Genomic DNA, 25,077 nt, shown 5'->3' on the forward strand with positions numbered 1-25,077 from the left:
GAGAACACTAACGTAGTGAAGTGGTGGTAACACCAGCCTTAACCCCAGCAGAGGCAGGAAGATCTTTGCCAGTTGGAGGCCAGCCTGATCTATGATCTAGAGAGTGAGTCTCAGGACAGCCAACTCTACACAGTGAAACTCTGTCTTGAAAAACCAACAAATAAACACAAAAGAAAACACTAAACACTAAAAAAGTCTACTCTTCAAGTTGTTATAGTTTTCTGTTACTGTTTACTAAATGACACGAGATTTCTAATTTTTAGATTTATTCTTTTAAAAACAACATTATCTTTAAGTGAATATACACTCTACAAGTTGTTAATTCAAGACTGAAGAGCACTGCAAATAGAATATACTTAACTAATTTTTCGTTTTTGGTTTTTTGAGCCCACTCCAAGTTTCAGGCTAACCTTGAATTCAGAGCAATCTTCCTGCCTCAGCCTCCCAGTGGTATGTATCTCCATGGTGAAATTTAGTGTCTGTCTTGCTGACTGGAACATTGACTTTAAGTGTAATTTATTCAGTAATCCTTTATTAGTTGGCATGGAGGGTTTTTTTTCTTGTCATTATTTTTTGCTGTCATATATTACTGTAACTAATAATGTTGTGTATTTGTGATCCTTATGAGTCTAGGATAAATGCCTTAAGGTAGAATTACAGGTTCAAAGGCTCAGACATTATTATTTTTCATAGCTATTGCAGAGTTATTTGGTAGAAAGGTTGTATAGTTTATACTCTCATTGTCTGAGGATTCTTACCTCTGTACATCTTTGCCAATATTTTGTATTTCCCAATTTTTAACCTTTGTAATTGGTTTAAGTCAGGGTGTCCAACTTCACCATTATTACTTACCATTGCCATCTGCAGATGGTTTGGGCTGCATTCATAGCTATCCAGGGACATAGGCTACAGCTTGGTTGTGACTAGAAATGTTACCTTCTTTTTACTTGAATTATTTTAGTATTCTTTAAATATTTATCATTTGCATTAATGGTGTCCACATTACTATTATTGTGGCTCTTCATAATTTCATGTTCATGAAGGTCATTTTAAGGTCTTCATTTTGTGCTTTAGCATGTTGCAATTCTTAATGCCTACTGTAGTAGTGTTGCTGGGCTCTAGTGGAGACATATTGTCCTGACTGTTATTGGTTGTATTTTTACACTGATGTCTGGCATCTGGGTTTGGGATGATTGTAAATCTGGGTGTTGATATTTGGTTTTGTCTTTGTTGGGTGGGTATTTTATTCCTTGGTTTCTGTTGCCCTCTCTGGTTCTTAGGAAACTGAGGTGGCTATGTGTTCCCTGGTAGGGAATTTTTCTCGGATGGGTATAGCTGTAGCACAAATCCTAAGTTGTCTTATTAATAAAAACCCAGAGTCAGATATCAGGGTGAAATCTGAAAGATCAGAGAAGCAGATAGAACCAGCCACTAGTTCTTATCTTTATGAAATCCTAAGCTGAAAGGGAGTTGAGCTCCTGTTTCCTCCTGCCTTATATTCCTTTCTCTACCTAGCCATATCACTTCCTGTCTCCACCTCCCTAATGCTGGGATTAAAGTGAGATCCCAAGTGCAGGGATTAAAGGTGTATGACACCACTCTGGCCTCTATGGCTAACTAGTGGCTTAGTTCCACACTCTGATCTTCAGGCAAGCTTTATTTGTTAGATCACAAACAAAATGTCACCACATTTCCCCTTTTTTGTCTAAAATAAAAAAGGTTATAACTAATATAAGAAAAACTATATTCAATAAATACAATAACTATATACAATATACACAGGCAATAAATACATAAAAAATGTCTAGATCATTTGCATTTGACAAATTTATAGAAAATACTCTATTAACTATCCTATCTTGGTGAGTCCAAAGTCTTGTACCTAAATCACTTTCTATTCTAACTTGCATTACCAAAACTATCTTTTAATCTCTCTCAACCCTATATACTTTACATTGCTTTAGTGAATTTCTTTTCTGAATCTGGTAATAAGGAAAACTATAACTATAAAGTCTTCAACTCCATCAGAGACCCAAGAAGGAAATATTACCTGAATAAGCAGAAAGTGCAAGCAAGTTAATTCCAAAAAAATGTGAGAAATGCCTGGACAGTCAACCAAGGTTCCTCTGTAACTTTGGGGCATCCATCTTCGGCCTACAGGTCTAGCATACCTGACAGACTTTTCTGTGAAGCAGGATTTTCTACCTTTCTAACTTGTCTTGGCAAGGTTTGGCAGTCCTTTCTTTTGTGTCCTGCTTGTTCATTTGGACAGCATACTGTCAGCAGTTGAGGCAAGGGCATTTTCTTGCCCAGTGGCTAACGTTTGCCACAAAGAAAGTAAACTCCATATGGAGTTTCTTTATGCCCATCATCTTCTCTGAAGTAGATTGGTGCTGCCAACAGCAGACATGTCTCATTGTCATAAAAAAAGAACCTGTTATTAAAACATCTTAAATGCCATATTCTGTAAATCTCTGAAGTGTTTGAAGCTGACCTGTCTATCTAAAATATATCTCTGTTTGACCTTAATTATATACCTAATATTACTACAAGTTCAGTTATAATAGGTAACTAATTACTAACCTGTGTTTCCTTATTATCCTAAATAGTTTGTAATAATAACTTTCAAGGACTAGAAAATTGTATTACATTGTTAAATAAAATGTATAGGTATAATACCTTGAACAAGATTAGTTCAAGTACAGTATTTTCTAAAAAATAGTCTGTCTCAACTTTGTATCAATATACAAAGATTCACATCAATGTAAAATATTTAAAACAAGTAGTTGCTTTTTAAAAGTAGATTCAGTTATCTGCCCCTTTATCCTATCTCTATATCCTCCTTTTTTCTTTTCAGAGTAGATTCAATAATCTACCCTTTATCCTGTCATTTCTATAGCCTCCTTTTTTCTTTTCAAAACAAGAACCCTGAATCTAAACTTCTTTGTTCAGCTTTTTTTCTGACCTTTACCAATAACAACTTGTAACCAACCCCCTATAAAACAATGATATATAGCCACTGGGGATTCCAGATAAGATGTGTTTTTAGGACCGGGTGGTGGTGCAAGGAGGCAGAGGCAGGTGGATCTCTGAGTTTGAGGCTAGAGGTCTACAGAATGAGTTCCAGGACTACACACAGAGAAACCCTGTCTTGATAAACAAACAAACAAAAAAAGGTGTTTCTAGGTATTGGAATCTGACACGTAGGAATGGTGTGGGCTGGGGGCAGGGGGTGGGACTGGGGGTCCACAGGAAGGAAGAAAGCAAGGTGTTCCATCAGGAATAAGTACAGAGGGTGTGAAGAGACCACAGCAGGTAGTCTACAGAGCTGGGGATGAGACTGGGGATTGAATATGGAGGGGAGGAGAGTGAAGGTCTGAAGCTTGCCTACCTGCCTTGCTGGCCTACCTGCTGCTCTGGCAGGCTTGGCCAGTAGGTTCTCAGGGAATGCCTGCTGCTCTTGGGCCTGGAATAATGGGATAGATGAGTGGGGGGAGGAAGGTTGGAGGAGAAGATCTATGTGATCCTCTGGAGAAGGGGCAGGGAGGGAGGGGATCCCTCAGCCAGTGGTCTGCTGTAGAGCTGGGGCTGGAATAATGGGATAGATGAGTGGGGGGAGGAAGGTTGGAGGAGAAGATCTATGTGATCCCCTGGAGAAGGGGCAGGGCAGGAGGGGATGCCTCAGCCAGTGGTCTGCTGTAGAGCTGGGGGTGAAACTAGGGAATTGTCTTGGAGGAAAGGAGGGTGAGGTGAAGATTTGCAGTTAGTCTACCTACTTCCTTGGCTAGAGTGGCCTGTGGGTTCCCAGGGAATGTCTGCTGGTGTTGGAGGACTGGCATAATGGGATGGGCTGAAGGAGTATACTTATATATTGATAAAATGTATACTTTTACAAGTGTGTGTGTGTGTGTGTGTGTGTGTGTGTGAAACATTGTTAATTGTGGTATCAATCTGGTGTACACCACGTATTGTACATGATTGTATTTGCTGTGCCTTTTTACAGCATAGCAGGTTTACTTACAGAGCTTTCCCTATTGTATTACATGCGGTGAAATGCATTTTGTAACTCCATAGTAATCTTAGGAGCTCAACATCATGCATGCAGCCTGCTTTTCTTTCTTTTTCAGGTTTTTGAGATAGGATCTCACCATGTACCCCAAGATGACTGAGAATTATCTGCCTCCAAGGACTGCAATTGCAGATGCATGCTACCATGCCTAGCTTTGCAGTTTGCAGGGTTTTTGTTTTTTCTTCCCTGAGTCAGGATTTCTTTGTGTAGCCCTGGCTGTCCTAGAACTCACTCTGTAGACCATGCTGGCCTTGAACTCACAGAGATCCACCTGCCTCTGCTTCCCAAGTGCTGGGATTGAAGGCGTGTGCCATCACTATGGCCTGGCTTGCAGTTTGTTCTTCACTGATGTGTTATGTGGCACATACCGGTATAATGCTTTAAAAAGTTGACCAATGAAAATTAAGTCTTCACATCCTTGTAGGCTATGTAAGAGTATACTCCTTCAGTCAGCTGTATTCATACTTCCTTATGTGTATTTCCAGTGCTGCCTTCTCAGTCTATAAGCATATACATGTCCTATCCAACTCTTTTATTTTTAATTTTAATAGTTTTTTTGAGACATGTCTGGCTAATGTAGCTCAGGTTGGTTCAGAACTTAACAGTGTAGCACAAATTGGCCTCAGCTTGTAAGTGTTCTAAGTGTTGGTGTTATAGGTGTGTGCTGTAATCTTGGCCTCACACTCTTAAAACACAAACTGTAAGTCTTGAAGCTTTGTTTTGTGTTTTGAGACAGAGCCTCTTTTGTAGTCAGGCTGGCTTTGAACTTACTATGTATTTCCAGCTGGCTTCAAACTTGGTGTGATTCTCCTGTCTCAGCCTTCTGGCCCTTCCCTATCCCTTGTTTGCCATTGAACTAAGAACCAGCTTGGAATTCTTTCCTTTTAAAGGATGAATAATGTTCCATTGTGTATAGCTAAGTAATTTTGTTTATTTTTCATCTGTTTATGGACACTTAAGTTACTTTAACTCTTAGCCAGTGTGAATAAATGATGTTCTCAGCTTTGATGTACAAATATTCCTTTGAGATTCCTTTAGTCCTTTTGACTATATTCCTACATGGCAGTTATACATCTGTGTATATATGTGTGTATATATTTTTGTTTGTTTGAGACAAGATTTTCACTGTGTTGACCTGGAACTCCATATATAGTCCAGACTGGCCTTGAACTTGTAATCCTATCTCCTTAGCTTCCTGAATATTGGAATTACACGTACAGACCACTATGCTTGGCTATATTTTTAATTTTTTTAAAGGCAAAATTTAAGTTTTAAGCATCTTTATATCCCAAGATATAGCTTTTCTTCTAATCCTTTGGAGTGTTTTAGTCTTGCTAAGTGAAAGGTAGTGTGGTTACATAAACCGTAATTTTGGCATTATACCAACATCAGTTTGAATCATGGTTTATCTGTGGAGAAACTCAATCATAGATAGAATATATATCCTCTCAGAGCTTTAGTTTCATCATCTTCAAAAATAGAATCAGGAATAGTAGTTTATTATATTGTCTTTCCAAAATAGAGTCAGTAATGTTTATGACATCAATTGAGTCACTGTTAAAATTCATCTGTCACTACCACATTTCTAATTATATTCATTTTTCTAAGTAAAGTATTATTTGCTGATGACTGACCTATTACCAGCTAATATCATTTGTTCTTTTTTATCTTAGACATCCCAGAGGAGGAAGCCAGATACTGGACCTACAAATTGGAGCAAATCAATGCCTTGGCAGATGATAATGAGGTAGGAACTACTTTTTTTGCAATAATGAGAGATGGGGGGATAATCCATTATAATCTGTTATAGGTTTTCCAGGGAGGGTGCCAAGAACACATTGCCTGAGGCATTAAAATTGTGGTAAGAGAATCTACGTCTAATCCATGGCTTTACATTTCTTAGACATGTGCTTTACCAATGAGCTACACCCCCTGTCTGTAATAATGATGCCATTATTATTACTATTTTTATTTTCTTTTCGAGACAAAGTCTTGCTACGTGCCTTTGACTGATCTTGAACTTGATATCATACTGACACAGCTTCCTGAGGGCTTTGTGTCCTGGCATGCACACTGTGCCCAGCTGTAATGGACAAGGGCAGGGAGAAGACTTCCTGAAAGTCCATTGGAAAGCTCCATCTCCCATTCTTCCTTTTTCTCTCACTGTTGCTCACATGGTAGTGTTAGTCTGAATCTGGGCCGGTGAGGAAGGAGCTAATAGCAGCCCCTCTTTTGTTACACAGATGAGCAGAAAGGTATTTCTTCTGTTTCTGCTCAGATATTTGGATATTATCCTTAATTGTGTGCACTTTTTTTTTTTTTTCCAAGACAGGGATTCTCTGTGTAGCTTTGGTGCCTGTCCTGGATCTCACTCTGTAGACCAGACTGGCCTTGAACTCACAGAGATCCACCTGCCTCTGCCTCCTGAGTGCTGGGATTAAAGGGATGTGCCATTGCCGCCCGGCAGTTGTGTGCACTTTTTAGGAATGTTTAGACTGTTGTTGTGCTTGGCCCTGCTGTCTGACTTATCTCCAGCTGTGTGTGTAAAGAGAAAGAAGACAGTCACCTCCATCTGGGGCATCAGAAATGTGGAGAGTGCTTTTGTTATTGGCAGTGTAAAGAGATTTACTTTGAGATATGTTGGCTATTAGAAACGCAAATTGCCATGTATGGCACACATTTAGGCAGAGACAGGCAGATCTCTGTGAGTGCCAGGCCAACCTGGTCTACAAAGCAAGCTCCAGGACAGCCAGGGCTGTTAAATAGAAAAACCTTTGTAGGAAGTAGTCTTGAACGCATTGGCACCAGAGATCACTTCCTAAATATAACACCAGTAGCACAGACACTGAGAGCAACAATTAATAAATGGGACCTCTTGAAACTGAGAAGCTTTTGTAGGGCAAAGGACACAGTCAGTAAGACAAAAAGATAGCCAACAGAATGGAAAAAGACCTTCACCAACCCCATATCTGACAGAGGGCTGATATCCAGAATATATAAAGAACTCAAGAAACTAGACATCAAAATACCTAACAGTCCAAATAAAAAATGGGGTACAGAGCTAAACAGATTTCTCAACAGAAGAATCTCAAATGGCTAAAAGACATTTAAGGAATTGCTCAATATCCTTAGTCGTCAGGGAATTGCAAATCAAAACGACTCTGAGATACCACCTTACACCTGTCAGAATGGCTATGATCAAAAACAGTGAAGATGGCTTATGTTGGAGAGGATATGGAGCAAAGGGAACACTGCTCCGCTGTTGGTGGGAGTGCAAACTTGTACAGCCACTTTGGAAATCAGTATGGCGGTTTCTCAGAAAGTTGGGCATCAATCTCCCTCAAGACCCAGCTATACCACTCTTGGGCATATACCCAAAGAATGCTCAATCATACCACAAGGACACATGCTCAGCTATGTTCATAGCAGCATTATTTGTAATAGCCAGAACCTGGAAACAACCTAGATGCCCCTCAACTGAAGAATGGATAAAGAAAATGCAGTACATATACACAGTACTAGTATATAGTACTAGGAGTACTACTCAGCAGAAAAAAAAAAACAATGACATCATGAGGTTTGCAGGCAAATGGATAGAACTAGAAAATATCATCCTGAGTGAGGTAACCCAGACTCAGAAGGACAAACATGGTATGTACCCATTCATAAGTAGACACTAGATGTAAAGCAAAGGATAACCAGACTGCAACCCACAGCTCCAGGGAGGCTACCTAGTAAGGAGGACCTTAGGAAGGAAGCATGGATTGCCCAGCCATGGAGAAATGAATGAGATCTACATGAGCAAACTGGGGGTGAGGGGGTTTAATGGAGAGCAAGGGACGGGGATGAGAGCTTAGGGGAGTGGGAGGTTTGAACTGGAATGGGAACAGAGTGAGAGAGCAAGGAAAGAGATACCATGATAAATGAAGATACCATGGGAATAGGGAGAAGCAGAGTGCTAGGGAGGTCCCTAGGAATCTACAAGGATGACTCCGCCACTACTGGCCATAGTCAAGAAGGGTACCTGAGCTGGCCTACTCTGGTGATTGGAGGGCTGAAAACCCTGTCATTATAGAACCCTCATCCAGTGACTGATGGAAGCAGATGCAGAGATCCATGGCCAGGTCCCAGGCAGAGCTCCAGGAGTCCAGTCGATGAGAGAGAGGAGGGATGTTATGAGCAAGAGATATAGAGACCATGATTGGAAAAAGTACAGAGACAACTAGCCAAACTAATGGATACACATGAACTGTGGATCAATAGCTGAGAAACCCTCATGGTATTGGACTAGGTCCTCTGGATAAGTGAGATAGTTGTTTAGCTTGAACTGTTTAGTGGACCCTCAAGCAGTGGGATGGGGACCTGTCCCTAGTGCATCAGCCGGCTTTCTGGAGCCTAGTGTGAGCCTATGGTGAGACACTTTGCACAGCCTTGGTGCAGGGAGGAGGGGCTTCAACCTGCCTCAACAGAATGTACCAGGCTCTGCTAACTTCCCATGGGAGACCATGACTTGGAGGAGGTGGGAATGGGGGCTTAGTTGCGGGGGAGGGCTTCGGGGCAGGAGGAGGGAGGACAGGGGAATATGTGGTTGGTATGTAAAATTAATAGAAAATCTCAAAAAAAAAAAAAGAAAAGAAAAGGAACAAATTGTTATAACATTTGAGTGCTATTTTATATATACTATTTTAGGAGAAATATGTAAGCAACCTGTGAGGAAAATCTGAAGTTCAGGGTCAAACCAGGTGAGGAGCTAAGGTCTAGAGTCTGGATTCATCAACATTAGTAGCAGTTGAAGTCACAGCAAAGGAAAACCTTACTCAGGAAGGATGCATAGAGAAAGTCAGAAGAATAAAGACACAACTTTGGGACACATGAATGATAGAATTCTGGGAAATAAAAGAAATTGGGAAAGCACTGCCTAAAAGAAAGTAGAAAGGTCCATGGAACAAAGGGGAAAGCAAAGATCTGAGGTACAAATACTTGATAATATTACATGGTTGAAGAAAATGAATCTGAAATGCAGCCTTGGACTTCATGTTTACAGTTACTTAAGGTTAGAATTTCAGTGTATAGTTTTGGAGGAAATAATTCAATCCACCATGAATTAATTTATGAAAGATGAAATGGAATTTGGGATATGTGAGACTATTCTTTTTAGGATTTTTGATTACTGTTTGAAGAGAGAGTCTTACCAAGTTGCCCATGCTGACCTGGAACTCTCCATCCTCCTGCCTCAGCTTCCTAAGCCCTGAGATTGCTGGCATGTACCACTATCCTCTGCTTTTCATTACATTTCTGTTACTATGCTGCATAAGTACTTCGGATGTTCAGGTCCACACCCTAACTTTCCTTCTTTATGGAAGCGTCAGTCTTTGTTCTCATCAAGCCTGGCTGTGGACTAGTTTATATAGCCTTTCAGCCTTCTGCCACCTTTGCTTTCCTGGTAAGGGTGTACCCTGCACGTTTTACTTAATAGACTTCACTTTGTGTTACTATGCAGAATCAGTTAAAGGGACTAAATGGTAAAAATGACAAATATTGCAAAATTTTACAAGTTATAGTAATAATGCTCCTTGGTCTGTAGTTTCCAGCTTCCTCTGAGATTTTTCTTTTTTTGTGACAGAATCTGTTTGTATTGACCAGAAAGGCATTGAGCTCATCACATAGCCCCCCAAGCTGGCCTTGATTTCACAGTGGACCTCCTGCCTCAGGCTCTTGGTGTTATAGTTTCATGTCTGTACCACCATGCTTGTCCGTCCCTGTGAAGTTTTTGCTTCCTGCTCACTTTCTAGGGAGCAGAAGGACTACATCTACACCTTTATTTTCTGTTCTGCTGCCTTGTTCTTTAACACCTTTATTGAATCATAATTCAGTGGCTTTTAGAATATTTGCTGAGTTCTCTCTCTCTCTCTCTATATATATATATATATATACATATATATGTATATATATATATATATATAGCACTACAATCAATTTTGAACATTTTCATTACCATATAACAAAGTCTTGTGCCCTTAACCATCTCTCTTTGATTCTTCCTCTTCCTCAGCCACTGACAATCACTACATTCTGTTTTTCTATAACATTTTCTGGACATTTCACATATTTCTAACATTTAATGGTATATAATATACATTACCATTTCAAAAGAGAAGAATGGAGGCATAGTGAGGAAATACTGGACCAAACTAAGATTGGAACCCACTAAAGCAAACTAACTCCTGTAGTTTCATGGTCCATCTCAAGATCTTAAAAGGTCGATGCCCCTCATTGCTGCTTGCAATGTACATCTCTCTCTTGGGCTGAATACACTCTCTGTATTGAGTTTTCTTGGAAGATACCCTACATCTCTGGCAGCTATAACATTTGGGGGCTTCCAATCCAGGCTTCACTTTTACAGCTGTGTGTAATGGCTCTCCAGGACCTCCTGCTCTCTCCTGGCCTTCATGTAAGGACTCACTTGTTTCTCATTGTCTGGCCTTAGTGGCTCTCTGAAACCACAGAGGAAGAGTCTACAACTCCTTCACTCTTGCATCCTTCATGCCTCTAAAGCCAGCAACATGTGGATGATATTCCTAAATTTTGCTGCCATCTGGGATGGACCTTGTCCTCCTTGAACCACATTAGCAGCAGTTTTTGTTTGCAGTTGTTTTGTAGGAGCAGAGAACTCCCTAGGGCTTTTCTTTTTAACAAGGTGGGATTTAGCTGGGTGAAGTTTTGACCTGAGTGAACCCTTCCCTTTGTTCCAGTGCAGAGCAGGTCTCTTCTTAAGGGTGGTAATCTCGTAACAGTTGCAGCATCTTGTCTTGGTTAGGGTTTCGACGGCTGTGAAGAGACACCATGACCATGGCAACTCTTATAAAGGAAAACATTTAATTGGGGCTGGCTTACAGTCCCAGAGGTTTATTCCATTGTCATCATGGTGGGACATGGCAGTGTGCAGGCAGACACGGTGCTGGAGAAGGAGCTGAGAGTTCTACATTTTGATCCACAGGCAGCAGGAGACTGTGTGCCACATTGGGCATAACTTGAGTATATGAGACCTCAAAGCCCCCATCTATAGTGACAAACTTTTTCCAAGGCCACACATTCTCCAAAAAGGCCACACTTCCTAATAGTGCCACTCCCTATGGGCCAAGCATTCAAACAACTGAGTCTGTGGGGACCATACCTTTTCAAACCACCACACACACCTCTCTTCCAGTGCCCTTGGCTGTGACATTAAACTTAGTGCCTTTCTCTCCAAACTGTACGTTTTGTATTTCTTTCTACTTCACTTGAAGGGCAGAAGGCAGCCAGGTTCTTTATCCAATTGCTGTTAAAAACCTTGATCTGTCTGAAACCTCTTGAGCTAGACTTATACAGTCCAGTTTGTTTTCAGCACCATTGCCTTCCAGGAACCTACTAGGATTGCTCAGTATTCTCTGTTTACAGAATTCAGTTGCCTTTTTAGTTTGAAGTTCCAAAGTCTTCTACCTTCCTAAAAAAAAAGCATGGTCAGGCTGTTCACAGCACAGCAGCATTTCACTCCTGTCCTAGCTTGCTTTCTGTTGCTGTGACAAAATGTCTTGACCAGAGGCACCTTAGAGAAGGAAGAGTTTATTTGAACTTAGAGTTCCAGAGAGAGCAGCATCACCATGGTGGGGAGGCATGACAGCAGGAGCAGGAAGCCGAGAGATCACATCTCAGACACAAGCACCAACAGAGAGAGAACTAGAAGTAGGATGAGACTGTGCTCTCCTGAAGTCCATCCCCTATGACATTCTGCCTCCAGCAAGGTCCTACCTCCTAAACCTCCCCAAAGGCTATCACTAACTCGGACCCAACTGTTCAAATGCCTGACTGCCACAGCAGTCGCCTGGCATCTCCATTATAAGGGTACTAGTGCCATTCATAAGAGGCCTTAACCTCATGATCTACGTATGTCTGAAAGCCCCACTTCTCATACCGTCACATTGTTGATTAAGTTTCAGCAAGTAAATTTTGTGGGTACACAAACTTCAAACCATAGCAGAGAGAAAACTGGTTTTTTTTTGTAATGTTGATTTTAAATTTATTTTGTTTGATTTCCCCCTCCCCAATAATCAATAATACGTTTTTAAACAATTTCTTGTTTAAAATTTAAAAATATTTAAAAATTAAAATTTGAAATTTAAAACATAAATACACAATACTTATTTATGTGTATGAATAGTTTGCCTGCATGTATGGCTGTATATTGTGTATATGCCTGGTGTATGTGGAGGCCAGAAGAGGGCATTGGATGTCCTGGAACTGAGATTACAGATGGTTGTGAGCCACCATGTAGGATGCTGGAAATCAAACCTGGGTCCTCCAGAAGAGCAATAAGTGCTGTAAACCACTGAGTCATCTCTTCAACTCCTGATAAATAATATATTTTTTAAAATAAATTTTTAATAGATGATCATTATTACTAGTGAGTACTTTGTTCTTTATTTTTAACGTATTTATCTTACTCAGCAAATCTTATTCTCATAGTTTAATGATTCTTAGCTAGATTTTGCATCTTTTTTTTTTTTTTTTTTAAAGACAGCATCTCACTATGTAGCTCTGACTATCCTGGAACTCACTATGTAAACCAGGCTGGCCTCACACTTAGAGATCTGCCTGCCTTTGCCTTTATTGGGATTAAAGGTGTGTGCCACCATCCACCATGCCTGGCTAGGTTTTGCATCTTTATTTTTATTTATTTATTTATTTATTTATTTATTTGTTTGTTTGTTTGTTTTTCTTTTTCTTTCTTTTTTGGTTGTAAGCCTAGCCTTTAATGGCTGAGGTATCCCTCCAGCCCTCTTTCTTTTTTTAAAATATCATACAGACTTTTTTTTTTTTTTGGTTTTTCGAGACAGGGTTTCTCTGTGTAGCTTTGCGCCTTTCCTGGAACTCACTTGGTAGCCCAGGCTGGCCTCGAACTCACAGAGATCCGCCTGCCTCTGCCTCCCGAGTGCTGGGATTAAAGGCGTGCGCCACCACCGCCCGGCCAGACTTTTTTTTTTGAACATAAAAACAGGTTATAATTCCAAAGTCCAGGGTTATTTGAAACTGGAAAATATTTTTTCTGTAGAAAATAGTAAAGGTTTTGTATCTTTAAATACAACTTTATTTTCTTTCTAAACTTTAAATCTTTTTTTTTTTTTTTTTTTTTTGCTTTTTTGAGACAGGATATCTCTGTATAGTTTTGCACCTTTCCTGGAATTCGCTTTGTAGACCAGACTGGCCTTGAACTCACAAAGATCCGCTTGCCTCTGCCTCCCGAGTGCTGGGATTAAAGGCATGCGCCACCACCGCCCGGCTGACTTTAAATCTTTGTACATTTGAATTTGATGCATATGTCTTTATTTAGTGTAGCCGGAAGTTTTCCTATGTCCCACATGGCCCACAGCAGCTTATAAAATAATCACTCAGAGGCTTAATATTAATTACAGACTGTTTGGTGTATGGCTCAGGCATCTTTTTAGCTAGCTCTTTCATCTTAAATTAACCCATTTCTATTAATCTATGTCTTGCCATGTGGCCGTGGTGTTGCCAGTCTGTTGGCATGTTGTTCCTTGGGTGGTGGGCTGGTGTCTCCTCCCACCCTGCCTTTCCTCTTTCTGTAGCTCTCTTAGATTACTCACCTCACTCTGTCTTGTCTTGCCATAAGCCATAGCAGCTTCTTTATTAATCAATGGTAGCAACACATATTCACAGCATACAGAAGACCATCTCACAGCACTTCCCCTTTTCTGTGTAATCAAAAGGGAAGGTTTTCATTTTAACATAGTAAAATTACATATAACAAGACAGCTATCAAGCAGGAATTACAGTTACAATAATTTAGCAGACTTTTTTTAAAAACAGCTATGATTTACAGAAAACTGAGCAGATGGTTCAGTTATCCCTTCTCTCCCACCCCCACCCTATAGTTTTTTCTATTATTAACATCTTTCATTAGTGTGGTACACATGTTACAATTAGTGGGCGCATATTATTAACAAAGGATCTTATTATTATATATTTTATAGTACACTGAAGAAATAAAGCTTGACTGTTTTTACTCTAAGGAAATCATTTTTTGAGAGATAGATATGTTATCCTAAAGAAGGCATGTCTAACCTGCAGCCCTCAAGCACTTGTGTGCTAGTATAGCTTTGAATGTGGTCTAACATTTGTAGATGACAGCAGCATGTCAGTGTCAAAAAGTTAGATATCATATATGCAAGAAGAAAAAAAGGAGGGATGGAGGAGGAGAATGAAGGAAAACATATATTGGTAGTTGAAATATTTACATACGACTTACACATCCTTCTGTATACTTCAGATATCTTACCTGGGCATGGTAGTACAGGCTTGCAATCCCAGTACTTTGTAGGTAGACACAAAAGGATCTAGAGCAGCAGTTCTCGACCTGTGTGTGGGTCATGACCCCTTTGAGGGTCTAATGACCTTTTCACAGGGGTTGCCTAAGACTGTCTGCATATCAGATATTTATACTATGATTCATAACAATAGCAAAATTTCAGTTATGAAGTAGCAATGAAAATAATTTTATGGTTGGGGGTCACCACAACATGAGGAACTATATTAAAGGGTCACAGCATTAGGAAGATTGAGAACCACTGATTTGGCTTAGTTAGAAAGAAAGCTCAAGGCTAGACCTTGTCTCATTAAACAAAAAAAATCAAGCAAAACAATTACTTAAAATAGTTAACATATATATGTATATGGGTGTGTGTATATACACACACACACACACATATATATATATATATATATATATATATATATATATATGTTAGAGATACAACTTTTTCAAGTATTTTTCAACTCAAGAAGCTTGAAAAAAATTTTAAACAGTGTCTCATGTATTCCAGGCTGACCTGGGAGATTGTGTGTGTGTGTGTGTGTGTGTGTGTGTATAAACACACGAGAGAGAGAGAGAGAGAGAGAGAGAGAGAGAGAGAGAATGAGAGAATTTTAAAGCATACTATTTTGCCACCGATTTTTGTAGATTATATTTGGGTATGTGCTATCACTTCAGGCTGTGGATAGGTCTTATTCATTTACTTTTTCCCTTAACTAGCCAGCTAGTGGCTGACTTATTTATGTATTTAAGGATTCAGCTTGGGACTTTGACTTGATAAACATGCCTTTTAACCACTGAACCACATCCATGTCTTCTTAATTTTTTTTTTAGATTTATTTTCTTTCAAGTGTATGAACATTTTGTCTGTGTGTATGTATGTACACCATGGACATACTTGGTGCCCATAGAAGTCAGAAGACATCAGATATCTGAGAACGGGAGTTGTGGATGGCTATGAGTCACTATGTAGGTGCTGGAAATTGAACCCTGCTCCTCTGCAAGAGCAACAAGTACTTTTAACTTCTGAGTCATCTCTGCAGCCCCCATCTGTCCTTTCTAAAACAATCTTAATTTATTAATTTTGCTGTAGTTACCTGGACTTTAACTTTTTGTTTGGGACCTAAAACAAGATTAATTAAATATTACTTCTTGAAAATATCTACTCTGATCTCTTATGTGTGCATTCTTCTACTTTAATACTTAAGTTTTGGGATTTCTTACTGTTACTCCTATGTCCTGCCTATAAAAACCATCATTATTGAAAAGATTCTAGAGAGATGGTTCAACAGTTAAAATACTGGTTGCTCTTCCAGGGGATCCGGGTTCAACTCCTGGCACCCACATGGTGGGTTACAACCACCTATAACTCTGGTTCTAGGAGATCTGATATCCTCTTATGGCCTCTACAGGTCCCAGGCATGCATGTGGTACCCAGATGTACATACAGGCAAAACACCATTCACATGGAATAAAAAAATCACCCACCATTATTTATAATGGTTGTAATTAATAGCCGAGTCCTCTGTCACTTTGGAGTGAGAGTTCAGCCTTGGATTGCCAAGCAGTTTCATGGTTGTCAGCTTTACTAATGCAGTTCTACTGTGTACATTGTGCTGGACTTTTGGTATCTCCCATTGGAAGTATTAATATCAGTATTCTCATATTTGTATTATGGTTTACTGCTTGTGAAATACATTATATACAAAAATAGATACAAAAGTTGTTTTGGATCCAGCTATCTTTTGCTACTGACATTCTCATTTATGTTCAAATCACTATCATTTGTCTGGATTATCTTAATGGACAACCCACCGTCATTCCCTAACAGTTCATCTCTGTAACAGCTAGCATAGTCATTTTATTTTTATTTTTAAATTTTATATCTTTGTACCACTTGTGTGCTTGGTGCCCAAGGAGGCAAGAAGAAGATGTTGGTTTCTTTAGAACTGGAGTTACAGATGGTTGTGAGCTGCCATCTGGGTTCTGGGAAACAAACCTGGGTCCTTTGGTAGAGCAGCCAGTGCTCTTAACCACTGAACTCTCTCCAGCTCTCTTATAGTCCTTTAAAAGTGTAATTGTTTTACATTTTTGTTGCTGTGATAAAATACTGTGACCAAGGCAATTTAGAGAAAAAAAAAAGTTCATTTGAGCTTACTGTTCTAGAGATAAGAGTCCATCATGACGTGGAATTGGGGCAGTAGGCACAGTGACAGGAACAGAACTCAGATCTCAAATCACAAGCAGACGCCAGAGAGAGAGAGAGAGAGAGAGAGAGAGAGAGAGAGAGAGAGAGAGAGAGAGAGAGAGAGAGAGAGAGAGAGAGAGTTAATGGGAATGACATTTGGCTTTTGAAAGCCCACTACCTGTGACATCTTCCTTCCAGCAAGGCCACACCTCTCATACTTACCCAAACACTTCTACCAACTGGGGCCCAAGTATTCAAATGTCCAAGACTATGAGGGACAGCTCATTCAAACCACCACAGTAATCAAATCATATTTCTCCCATATTTAAAGCTAGGTGACCCCCCAATACACTAGCATAAACTTCAGTCTCCTTACCATGACTTAAATTCTATTTTTCTAACGAGACTTTGCACATAATGGGTGCTAAGCCAATATTTATTGAATGAGTGGCTCATTAGCAGTTTAGCTGTGGCTTGCCCAGATCCTCTTAGCTTATTAATGAGTGGCAAAGTTAGCATGTGAAGTTCAGATATCTTTTTCATGTAGTCCATGGTGGCCTCTAACTCTTCATGTAGCTGAGGTTTAACTTGAGCTCATGATAGCCTCTTTCCTTCTGCTGAGTGCAGGGATTCTAATCATGCACCACCTTGCCTACCTGGCCTAGATCTTCTCTTTGTTGGTTGAAGTTACACTTTTCCAGTCCTCCACTGTGCTTGAACTGAACTAGCTTTCTAACCTGTGTACATCCTTTGGTTTATATTTCTTGGACTCTTGACACTCTCAAAACTTACCCTCACTTCCGTTCTCTTTTATAGAATATTTTCTTATGGCTTCAGCACCTTGTACATTTGTTATTGCTGTGGTGGTAGTAGGTGGCCCTGCAGAGGCTAGAGTGGGAGGGAACTACCAGGTATATCTGAAGTCCAGCTGTGCAGATATGCACTCTCAGACATGCAGTTTCAATATCCATAAGCATTTGCAAGGCAAGTAGCACTGTTACTCAGAGATATGCAGACAGCCTGAGAGAGGCTTTCAGTTTTAGCATTTGGTTTGTGAAATCTAGATGTTGACCACAGGCATGCACAGAACTCTTTGAAACACTCTAAGGCTAGGCCTTTTGTAGCTTCCTGGCATGCTCTTGGTCAGAATGGTCCTCTGCTGTTCTGCTTTGAGCCAGCACCAATATAATAATAACTGAGGAGGATCTAGCCTAGGGGAGGGAGGATAGCAATGAGAAGTTCTGTTTATGTTCAGTAAAAAAATTGACCCAAGTCAAAGACTGAATATTTTTATAAGTAGCAGTGATTCCTCCTTTCTGTACTTGGAACTCTTACTATATATTTTTTTCTTCCTTTTTCTGCTTCTAGTATTCTAGTCAAGAAGAAAGCCAGAGGAAGCCGTTGCCCACTGCTGCCGCCCAGTGTTGTAAGTGAGAAATTTGTCTCTGAACCAGTCTTATTTGCAGCTTCCTGTCCTGTCTCCACAAATGAGGCATGTGCTGAGTTGAGGGGAGCTGAGCTGTGTAAACAGAGCTGTTTCGGAATTCTCTGTCCACCCATGAGTTGCAGAAGGGGTCTTTTGGTTGTGTACTGGAGTAGGACAGTGGTATCTGCCCTGCATTGGCTAACTCTTATTCCATGGGGTGTGATTTTACCCCATCTAACCTTGTTTACCTGCTAGTCTTTCTTAGGGCTCAGTCTGACCTCTGTGAAGCCTCCTGCTCTTTACTGTTTCACAGTATTCTTCACGTCTTGTCTTTATGTTTCCGTGTACTGTGTGAGTGCACTGATAGAACCTGTGTCTACTTTATTGATACAGACATTTTGTGGGGCTTAGAATGGATCTCAGTGGTAGAGGGTTTGCCTTATGGGCACAAGGCCCTGGTTTAATCACCAGTGCTGAAAAAGAAAAGAGAAGCAAGAAGGTCATTAGAAACCCCACAGAGTTTTAAAAGACATAGACATTTTCCCATGTCTAACTTTTTCTCATGTCTAGCTTAATTTTTAGTTCATAGTAAACTTTAATAAAGTTGTATAAATGATTAACTAAGGAAGAGAACATGTCATTTCTTCTGAAATTAATTTGTCCGGGTCACAGGTTCTTTCTGGGAATGAGTCATGAATTATTAGTCTCTTGCTAACTTTTCTTCACGTTCTTACAAAACTGGTTGAGAGATACTGAAGGACTACTACTGTAGAGTTTTAGTTTTTCACCCTCAGGGGTGTGGTGGTGGTGGTGTGCATATATGTTATAATTTGCTTTGCTCTCATTTTCCTGAATCAAATGCCAAATTGCATCACCTGTAGATTAAAATTGGCTGTGGTAGCAGTTGTCATAATAATAATAACAAGAACCATAGGGACACAGGTCAGTCAGCCAACTCACCAAGAGTCAAATAATAACAGTAAAAATGTAGAAGTAACATATGGAAAGTTATAATATACAGATGTTCTTCTAAGAACTTAACTATTATTTGTTCTATTAAACTTATTTACTCTTCACAATAACCTTAAAACATAGATTCTACTGTTCCATATCCTAGATGAGGAAACTGACATACAAAGAGATTAAATAATCTGCAATGAATCCCATAGATTATAAACGGGGAAGTAATTACTCAGACTGAGACAGTCTTAGTCCATAGCTCCTATCTCGAGTCACTGTGTTACACTGCTTCCTTCTTATAGTCAGAGAAAAACCTCCATTCATAGTTTGTACATGCTGTGATACTCTTTCTTGATAAAAGTAAGACTGTGCAGGTAAGAAAACCAGTTTTTAATGTGATTTGTTGTGACCATCTGTTGTTGTTCCTATTTAGGATCAAATATTTAAGGTCATAGAAAGCTGGAAGAGTCTGAATAAAAGATCAGGCTGTAAGCTAGAATCTAGAAGTCTTTCCCAAAACTCATAGCAATGAGTTAATTTTGACCTTTTTTTTTGTCTCAAACCCTTTTTCAGGATTGCTAGTTAGAAACAAATGAGATGATTACATGTTTAAATCCCTTCTTCCTGAACTCATTAATGAAGTGCAGTTGAAATAGAGAGCAATGCCACATGGGCAGGAGGAAATAAAAAGTGATAAATAATCATGTTTTTCACTATGGTGATAGTTTTATTTTGCTGTGAAACCCTGTTCCTGAATCCTGCCTGCTTCTTCATGTGTCGTTATTTGAAAAAAATCTTAATCTTAAGGAAATGTTGGCTAAACAGTTCATTGAGCAATCTTTATTGTTTTATTTTTAGTTATATATATAAATATATAACTATATTTATATATATATAAACTGAGGACCTTCTGATAAGATGGCCTTTGAGCAGAGGCCAACACAAGCTAATATTTTTTGTAGAGAGTGTGTTCCAGTCAGAAGGCACCACAAGTTCAGAGGCCTGATGAGGTTCAGGGTCTGTCTGGAACTTCAGTGCATCTCACCGGATGTCTTCTAGTACTGTATTCAGGGGTTCCAGACCTTTGGGCGTTAGGGGCCCCTGGCGGTCTTTATCTCTTATTCTACCAGTGGCTGACCCAGAACCATAGCAGAGGCATGTGTGCTTGTATCTCAAGGAAGCCTAACCTGGTCACTAGCTAACACGACCATTTGCAGTGTGACCTTGCGCAGGGTACTTCCTTCTCTGAGCTCACGGGTGTTCCTTAAAGTGTATCCTAGGTCCGTTTGCTCTTCTGGATGCGTAGCCCTATTATTCTTGATCACTTTTTTGTCTGCTACACAAATGAATGTTCTAGGATCTTCTTCTTTTTCCTGTCTTAGTTTTAGAAGAGGCCATTTCTCCTGTGAAGCTTTGCTTGTTTTTATTGAGGAATGGTATTTAGATTCTAGAACTAGTTCTAGGTTGTTGACTCTTGGAATGGATAGAGCTAGGAAACACACACACGTGCACACACAAGCACGCATACACGCATTCACATACTGTGTTCATCTGGTATGACCAGTTAACATCCTTGTTTTTTCTGATCTTCATTCATGTATGTATCTTACTTCTCTCTCAGTGAGGTCTGTTCTTTTTTTTTTTTTTTTTTTTTTTTTTTTTTTTTTTTTGGTTTTTCGAGACAGGGTTTTTCTGTGTAGCTTTGCGCCTTTCCTGGGACTCACTTGGTAGCCCAGGCTGGCCTCGAACTCACAGAGATCCGCCTGGCTCTGCCTCCCGAGTGCTGGGATTAAAGGCATGCGCCACCACCGCCCGGCCTCTTTTTTGTTTGTTTTTTGAGATAGTTTTCTCCATGTAGCCCTGGATGTCCTGGAATTCTCTCTGTAAACCACGATGTTCTCAGAGATCTGCCAGTGCTGGAATTAAAGGCATGTACCACCACACCCTGCTGAGAAGCTCTGTTCTTTTTTTTTTTGAAGCTGAGGATCGAACCCAGGGCCTTGTGCTTGCTAGGCAAGCGCTCTATCACTGAGCTAAATCCCCAACCCCTGAGAAGCTCTGTTCTTTTTTTTTAAAGTTTTTTTTCTTTTTTTCCTTTTTTCTTATTTTTTTTTAATTTTTTTTTCTTATTTTTTATTTTTATTTTTTGAGACAGGGTTTCTCTGTGTAGCTTTGCGCCTTTCCTGGATCTCGCTCTGTAGACCAGGCTGGCCTCGAACTCACAAAGATCCACCTGCCTCTGCCTCCCAAGTGCTGGGATTAAAGGCGTGAGCCACCACCGCCCGGCGAAGCTCTGTTCTTAAGAACATAAATTACCCATTCATTTGCTGTGTCCTATGATGTATACAAATAGATTTCAGGACATGTTATCATTAATAACAAGCTTACTCAGTAAAGTTTAAGATTCTTTTTTTTTCCTTTTATTTTATTTTACAATACCATTCAGTTCTACATATCAGCCACGGGTTCCCTTATTCTCCCCCCTCCCACTCCCTCCCCTTCCCCCCACTCACCCCCCCATTCCCACCTCCTCCAGGGCAAAAGCCTCGCCCGAGGACTGAGATCAGCCTGGTAGACTCAGTCCAGGTAGGTCCAGTCCCCTCCTCCCAGACTGAGCCAAGCAACCCTGCATAAGTCCCAGGTTTCAAACAGCCAACTCATGCAATGAGCACAGGACTCAGTCCCACTGCCTAGATGCCTCCCAAACAGATCAAGCCAATCAACTGTCTCACCTATTCAGAGGGCCTGATCCAACTGGGGGCCCCTCAGCCTTTGGTTTTAGTTCATGTGTTTCTATTCATTTGGCTATTTTTTTTCAGTAATTGAGTAAAACTGAAATTTATTATAAGCCACAGTTGTCCTAGGGACCTCCATGCTATATATATATATATATATATATATATATATATATATATATATATATATATATATATATATATAGCCTCCATGGTTCTATGGGTTGTGGTCTGTTTGTTCTTTTTTTTTTATATGTAGAATCCACTTATGAGTGAGTACATACCATGACTGTCTTTCTGGGTTTGGGTTACCTCACTCAGGATGATTTTTTCAAGTTCCATCCATTTGCCTGCAAATTTCATGCTTTCATTGTTTTTCTCTGCTGAGTAGTACTTCATTGTGTGTATGTACCACATTTTTTTCATCTATTCTTCCATTGATGGGCATCTAGGTTGTTTCCAGGTTCTGGCTATTACAAATAGCGCTGCTATGAACATAGCTGAGCATGTATCTTTATGGTATGAATCAGCATTCCTTGGGTATATGCCCAAGAGTGGGATGGCTGGGTCTTGAGGTAGTTCGATTCCTAATTTTCTGAGAAGCCGCCATACTGATTTCCACAGTGGTTGTACAAGCTTACATTCCCACCAACAGTGGAAGAGTGTTCCCTTTGCTCCACATCCTCTCCAACATGGACTGTCATTGGTGTTTTTGATGGTAGCCATTCTGACAGGTGTAAGGTGGTATCTCAGAGTCGTTTTGATTTGCATTTCTCTGATGATTAAGGATGTTGAGCATTTCTTTAAATGTCTTTCAGCCATTTGTGATTCTTGTTTTGTGAATTCTCTGTTTAGCTCTTTAGTCCATTTTTTAATTGGACTGTTCAGTATTTTGATGTCTAGTTTCTTGAGTTCTTTATATACTGTGGAGATCAATCCTCTGTCAGATGTGGGGTTGGTGAAGATCTTTTCCCATTCTGTTGGCTGTCTTTTTGTCTTATTGACTGTGTAAGTTTAAGATTCTTAAACGGTTTTTGTTGTTGTTGTTGTTTGTTTTTGGCCTTAGGAAAGAACTTAAAATAAGATTCCAAAATCACTGTTATGTCTAATAACTTAACAAAATTTCATGTTACAATGGTATCTGTCCTATTTCAATTCCCCCATCTTCCTAATTTTTTCTCCTTTTGTCTCCCTATATGATTGAGTCAGGATGCATGGGTTGCATTTTTATGTAGAGTGGGATAACTAATTTTTGTTTGTTTTATTTTATTCAGTGCTGGAGACCAAACCTAGGGCCTGTGTGTGTTAGGCAAGTTCTACATCAATGAGTTACATCCCTAGCCTACAATAAAGTTGAAGATGATCTTTTTGTATATGTATTGCCTATTAGCCCAACATTGTTTGTTTAAAAGGCCGTTTTTCCCATTAAATTGACTTTGTATTTTTGTTGCAATTATTTTGGGGCCGGAGAGATGGCTCATTGGTTAAGACTGCTTGCTGATCTTCTAGAGGACCAGAGGTCAAGTCCCAGGTCCAATGTTGGACAGATCACAACTATTAACTACAGCTCTAGAGGATCCAATCCCTCTAGCCTCTGTGGGCACCTGTACTCATATATGCATATGTGTGTGTATGAGCATGTAAACACACACATTTAAAAAATAAATTTCTAAAAAATTATTCTCAGTTACCACTACAGTATTACACTACTTTCTTTCCTGGGCTATTTATCAGATTGGGTTTTATATATTTAATTTAGAGATTCAATATACTTTCTTAAGACATATTCCTCATATATGGCATTAATTTGGAGTTGGTAGCGTGCTGCTTTTTGTATACTTTTTTTTTTTTGTTTTGTTTTTTTGTTTTTCGAGACGGTTTCTCTGTGAAGTTTTGGTGCTTGTCCTGGATCTTGCTCTGTAGACTAGGCTGGCCTCGAACTCACAGAGATCCACCTGGCTCTTGCCTCCTGAGTGCTGGGATTAAAGGTGTGGGCCACCACACTTGCTTTTTGTATACTTTAATCTCAGAACATCAAGCTTATTTTATAGGGCTTATCCACATATGAGCTTTTTCATACTGGAATCCCTTTTGTTTCTCAAATGGGAGATATTGAAATGGTAGTCTGATCTGTGTATTTTGTACAAATCTGCTTGGCAACAAACAATAAAATTGTGAACCATAGCCACAGGACTAAACATCAGAAGTTTATGTAGAACAATTTCTCTTATAAATGTTCCTAGATCTTCACAGTATTTAACTGGGACTCTTTGATAAAGGTATTTCTATGTATGTCTATGCGTGTCCAAGCATGCAGTAACACACCATGGTGCCATACTTAATAGACTCACTGTAAATAAGCTCAGCAGCAGTCTGATGTTCTCAGTTTTTGTACATATCTGCTTTGCCCACCCACTGTATTAATGACAGTATTGCCAGCTATAATTTAGAAATGAATCAGAAGTGATTTAGCCTCTGCAAGGATTTGATGAGATGTACTCATACATCCTAGTACATTGTCCCTAATCTATAGGAAGTGTTCAAGGAAACTAGATGTGCAAGGGAAGAATGTGTAGCTTTTAAGTAAAATTTTTTTTTTGAGATGCAGCAATATTTATGTGAAAAAATTTAAAGTAGGATCCTAAAAATATTAATATGATTATAGTTATCTAGGAAAAAATTGATACTCATAAACAGATGAAGATTCAGTGTGGTTTTAGTAGTAGCTATATATGTTTTTCACGACAGAATTTCTCTGTGTAACAGTCCTGGCTCTATAGACGAGGCTAGCCTCAAACCCACTGAGTTCCACCTGCTTCTGCCTCCTGAGTTCTGGGATTAAAAGAGTGTGCCAGCATGGCCCAGCTATTTTTTAATATTTACTTTACTGTACAGTGCTGATTTTTTTTCAAAGAATTTGTATTTCTAGGCTGGGCATGTAGCTCAGTAGAACAAGAACCTAGGTTCCATCCCCAGCACTTCAAAGACAAAACCCAATGGAATACTTTTAAAGACCTGACAGTATGAAGGCAGATTGCTGTAAACTCACTTTTTTAGTTTGGAGTTGAGATTTAGTTAGATCAGAATTGAATGTTGAGCTTGATACAGTTAACATCAATAGTACCAGTGATTCTTTGATTATATGTTCTAAGGAGGCTCTGAAGTTAAGTGTTCCTTTATTGATAATATTCCTAGAGTTTTCCCTAATTTCTTTTGGATGTAACAAAATGTTTTTGGAGTCTATGTAGTTCTGTTGGCAGTGTGATCCCAACTATAGTTAAGAGCTTTGAAATTATTTTTTAATTTTTAAAAAATTTGTTAAATGTGTGTATG

The 25,077-nt window shown here is 39.5% G+C and overlaps 1 protein-coding gene across 9 annotated transcripts in view; it reads left to right on the plus strand.

Moving 5' to 3' along the window:
- Unc13b (unc-13 homolog B) overlaps positions 1-25,077 on the plus strand; it is a 211,657-nt gene that overhangs the window by 50,693 nt on the left and 135,887 nt on the right. For all 9 annotated transcript variants that reach the window (XM_042271038.2, XM_016004589.3, XM_042271034.2 and 6 more), the window contains exons 6-7: positions 5,743-5,816; positions 17,992-18,049. In XM_042271038.2, the coding sequence (XP_042126972.2) occupies positions 5,743-5,816; positions 17,992-18,049 (132 nt within the window). The remainder of the gene's footprint in view (positions 1-5,742; positions 5,817-17,991; positions 18,050-25,077) is intronic.

Source organism: Peromyscus maniculatus, chromosome 2, assembly GCF_049852395.1.
Source record: "Peromyscus maniculatus bairdii isolate BWxNUB_F1_BW_parent chromosome 2, HU_Pman_BW_mat_3.1, whole genome shotgun sequence".
NCBI classification, from domain to species: domain Eukaryota; kingdom Metazoa; phylum Chordata; class Mammalia; order Rodentia; family Cricetidae; genus Peromyscus; species Peromyscus maniculatus.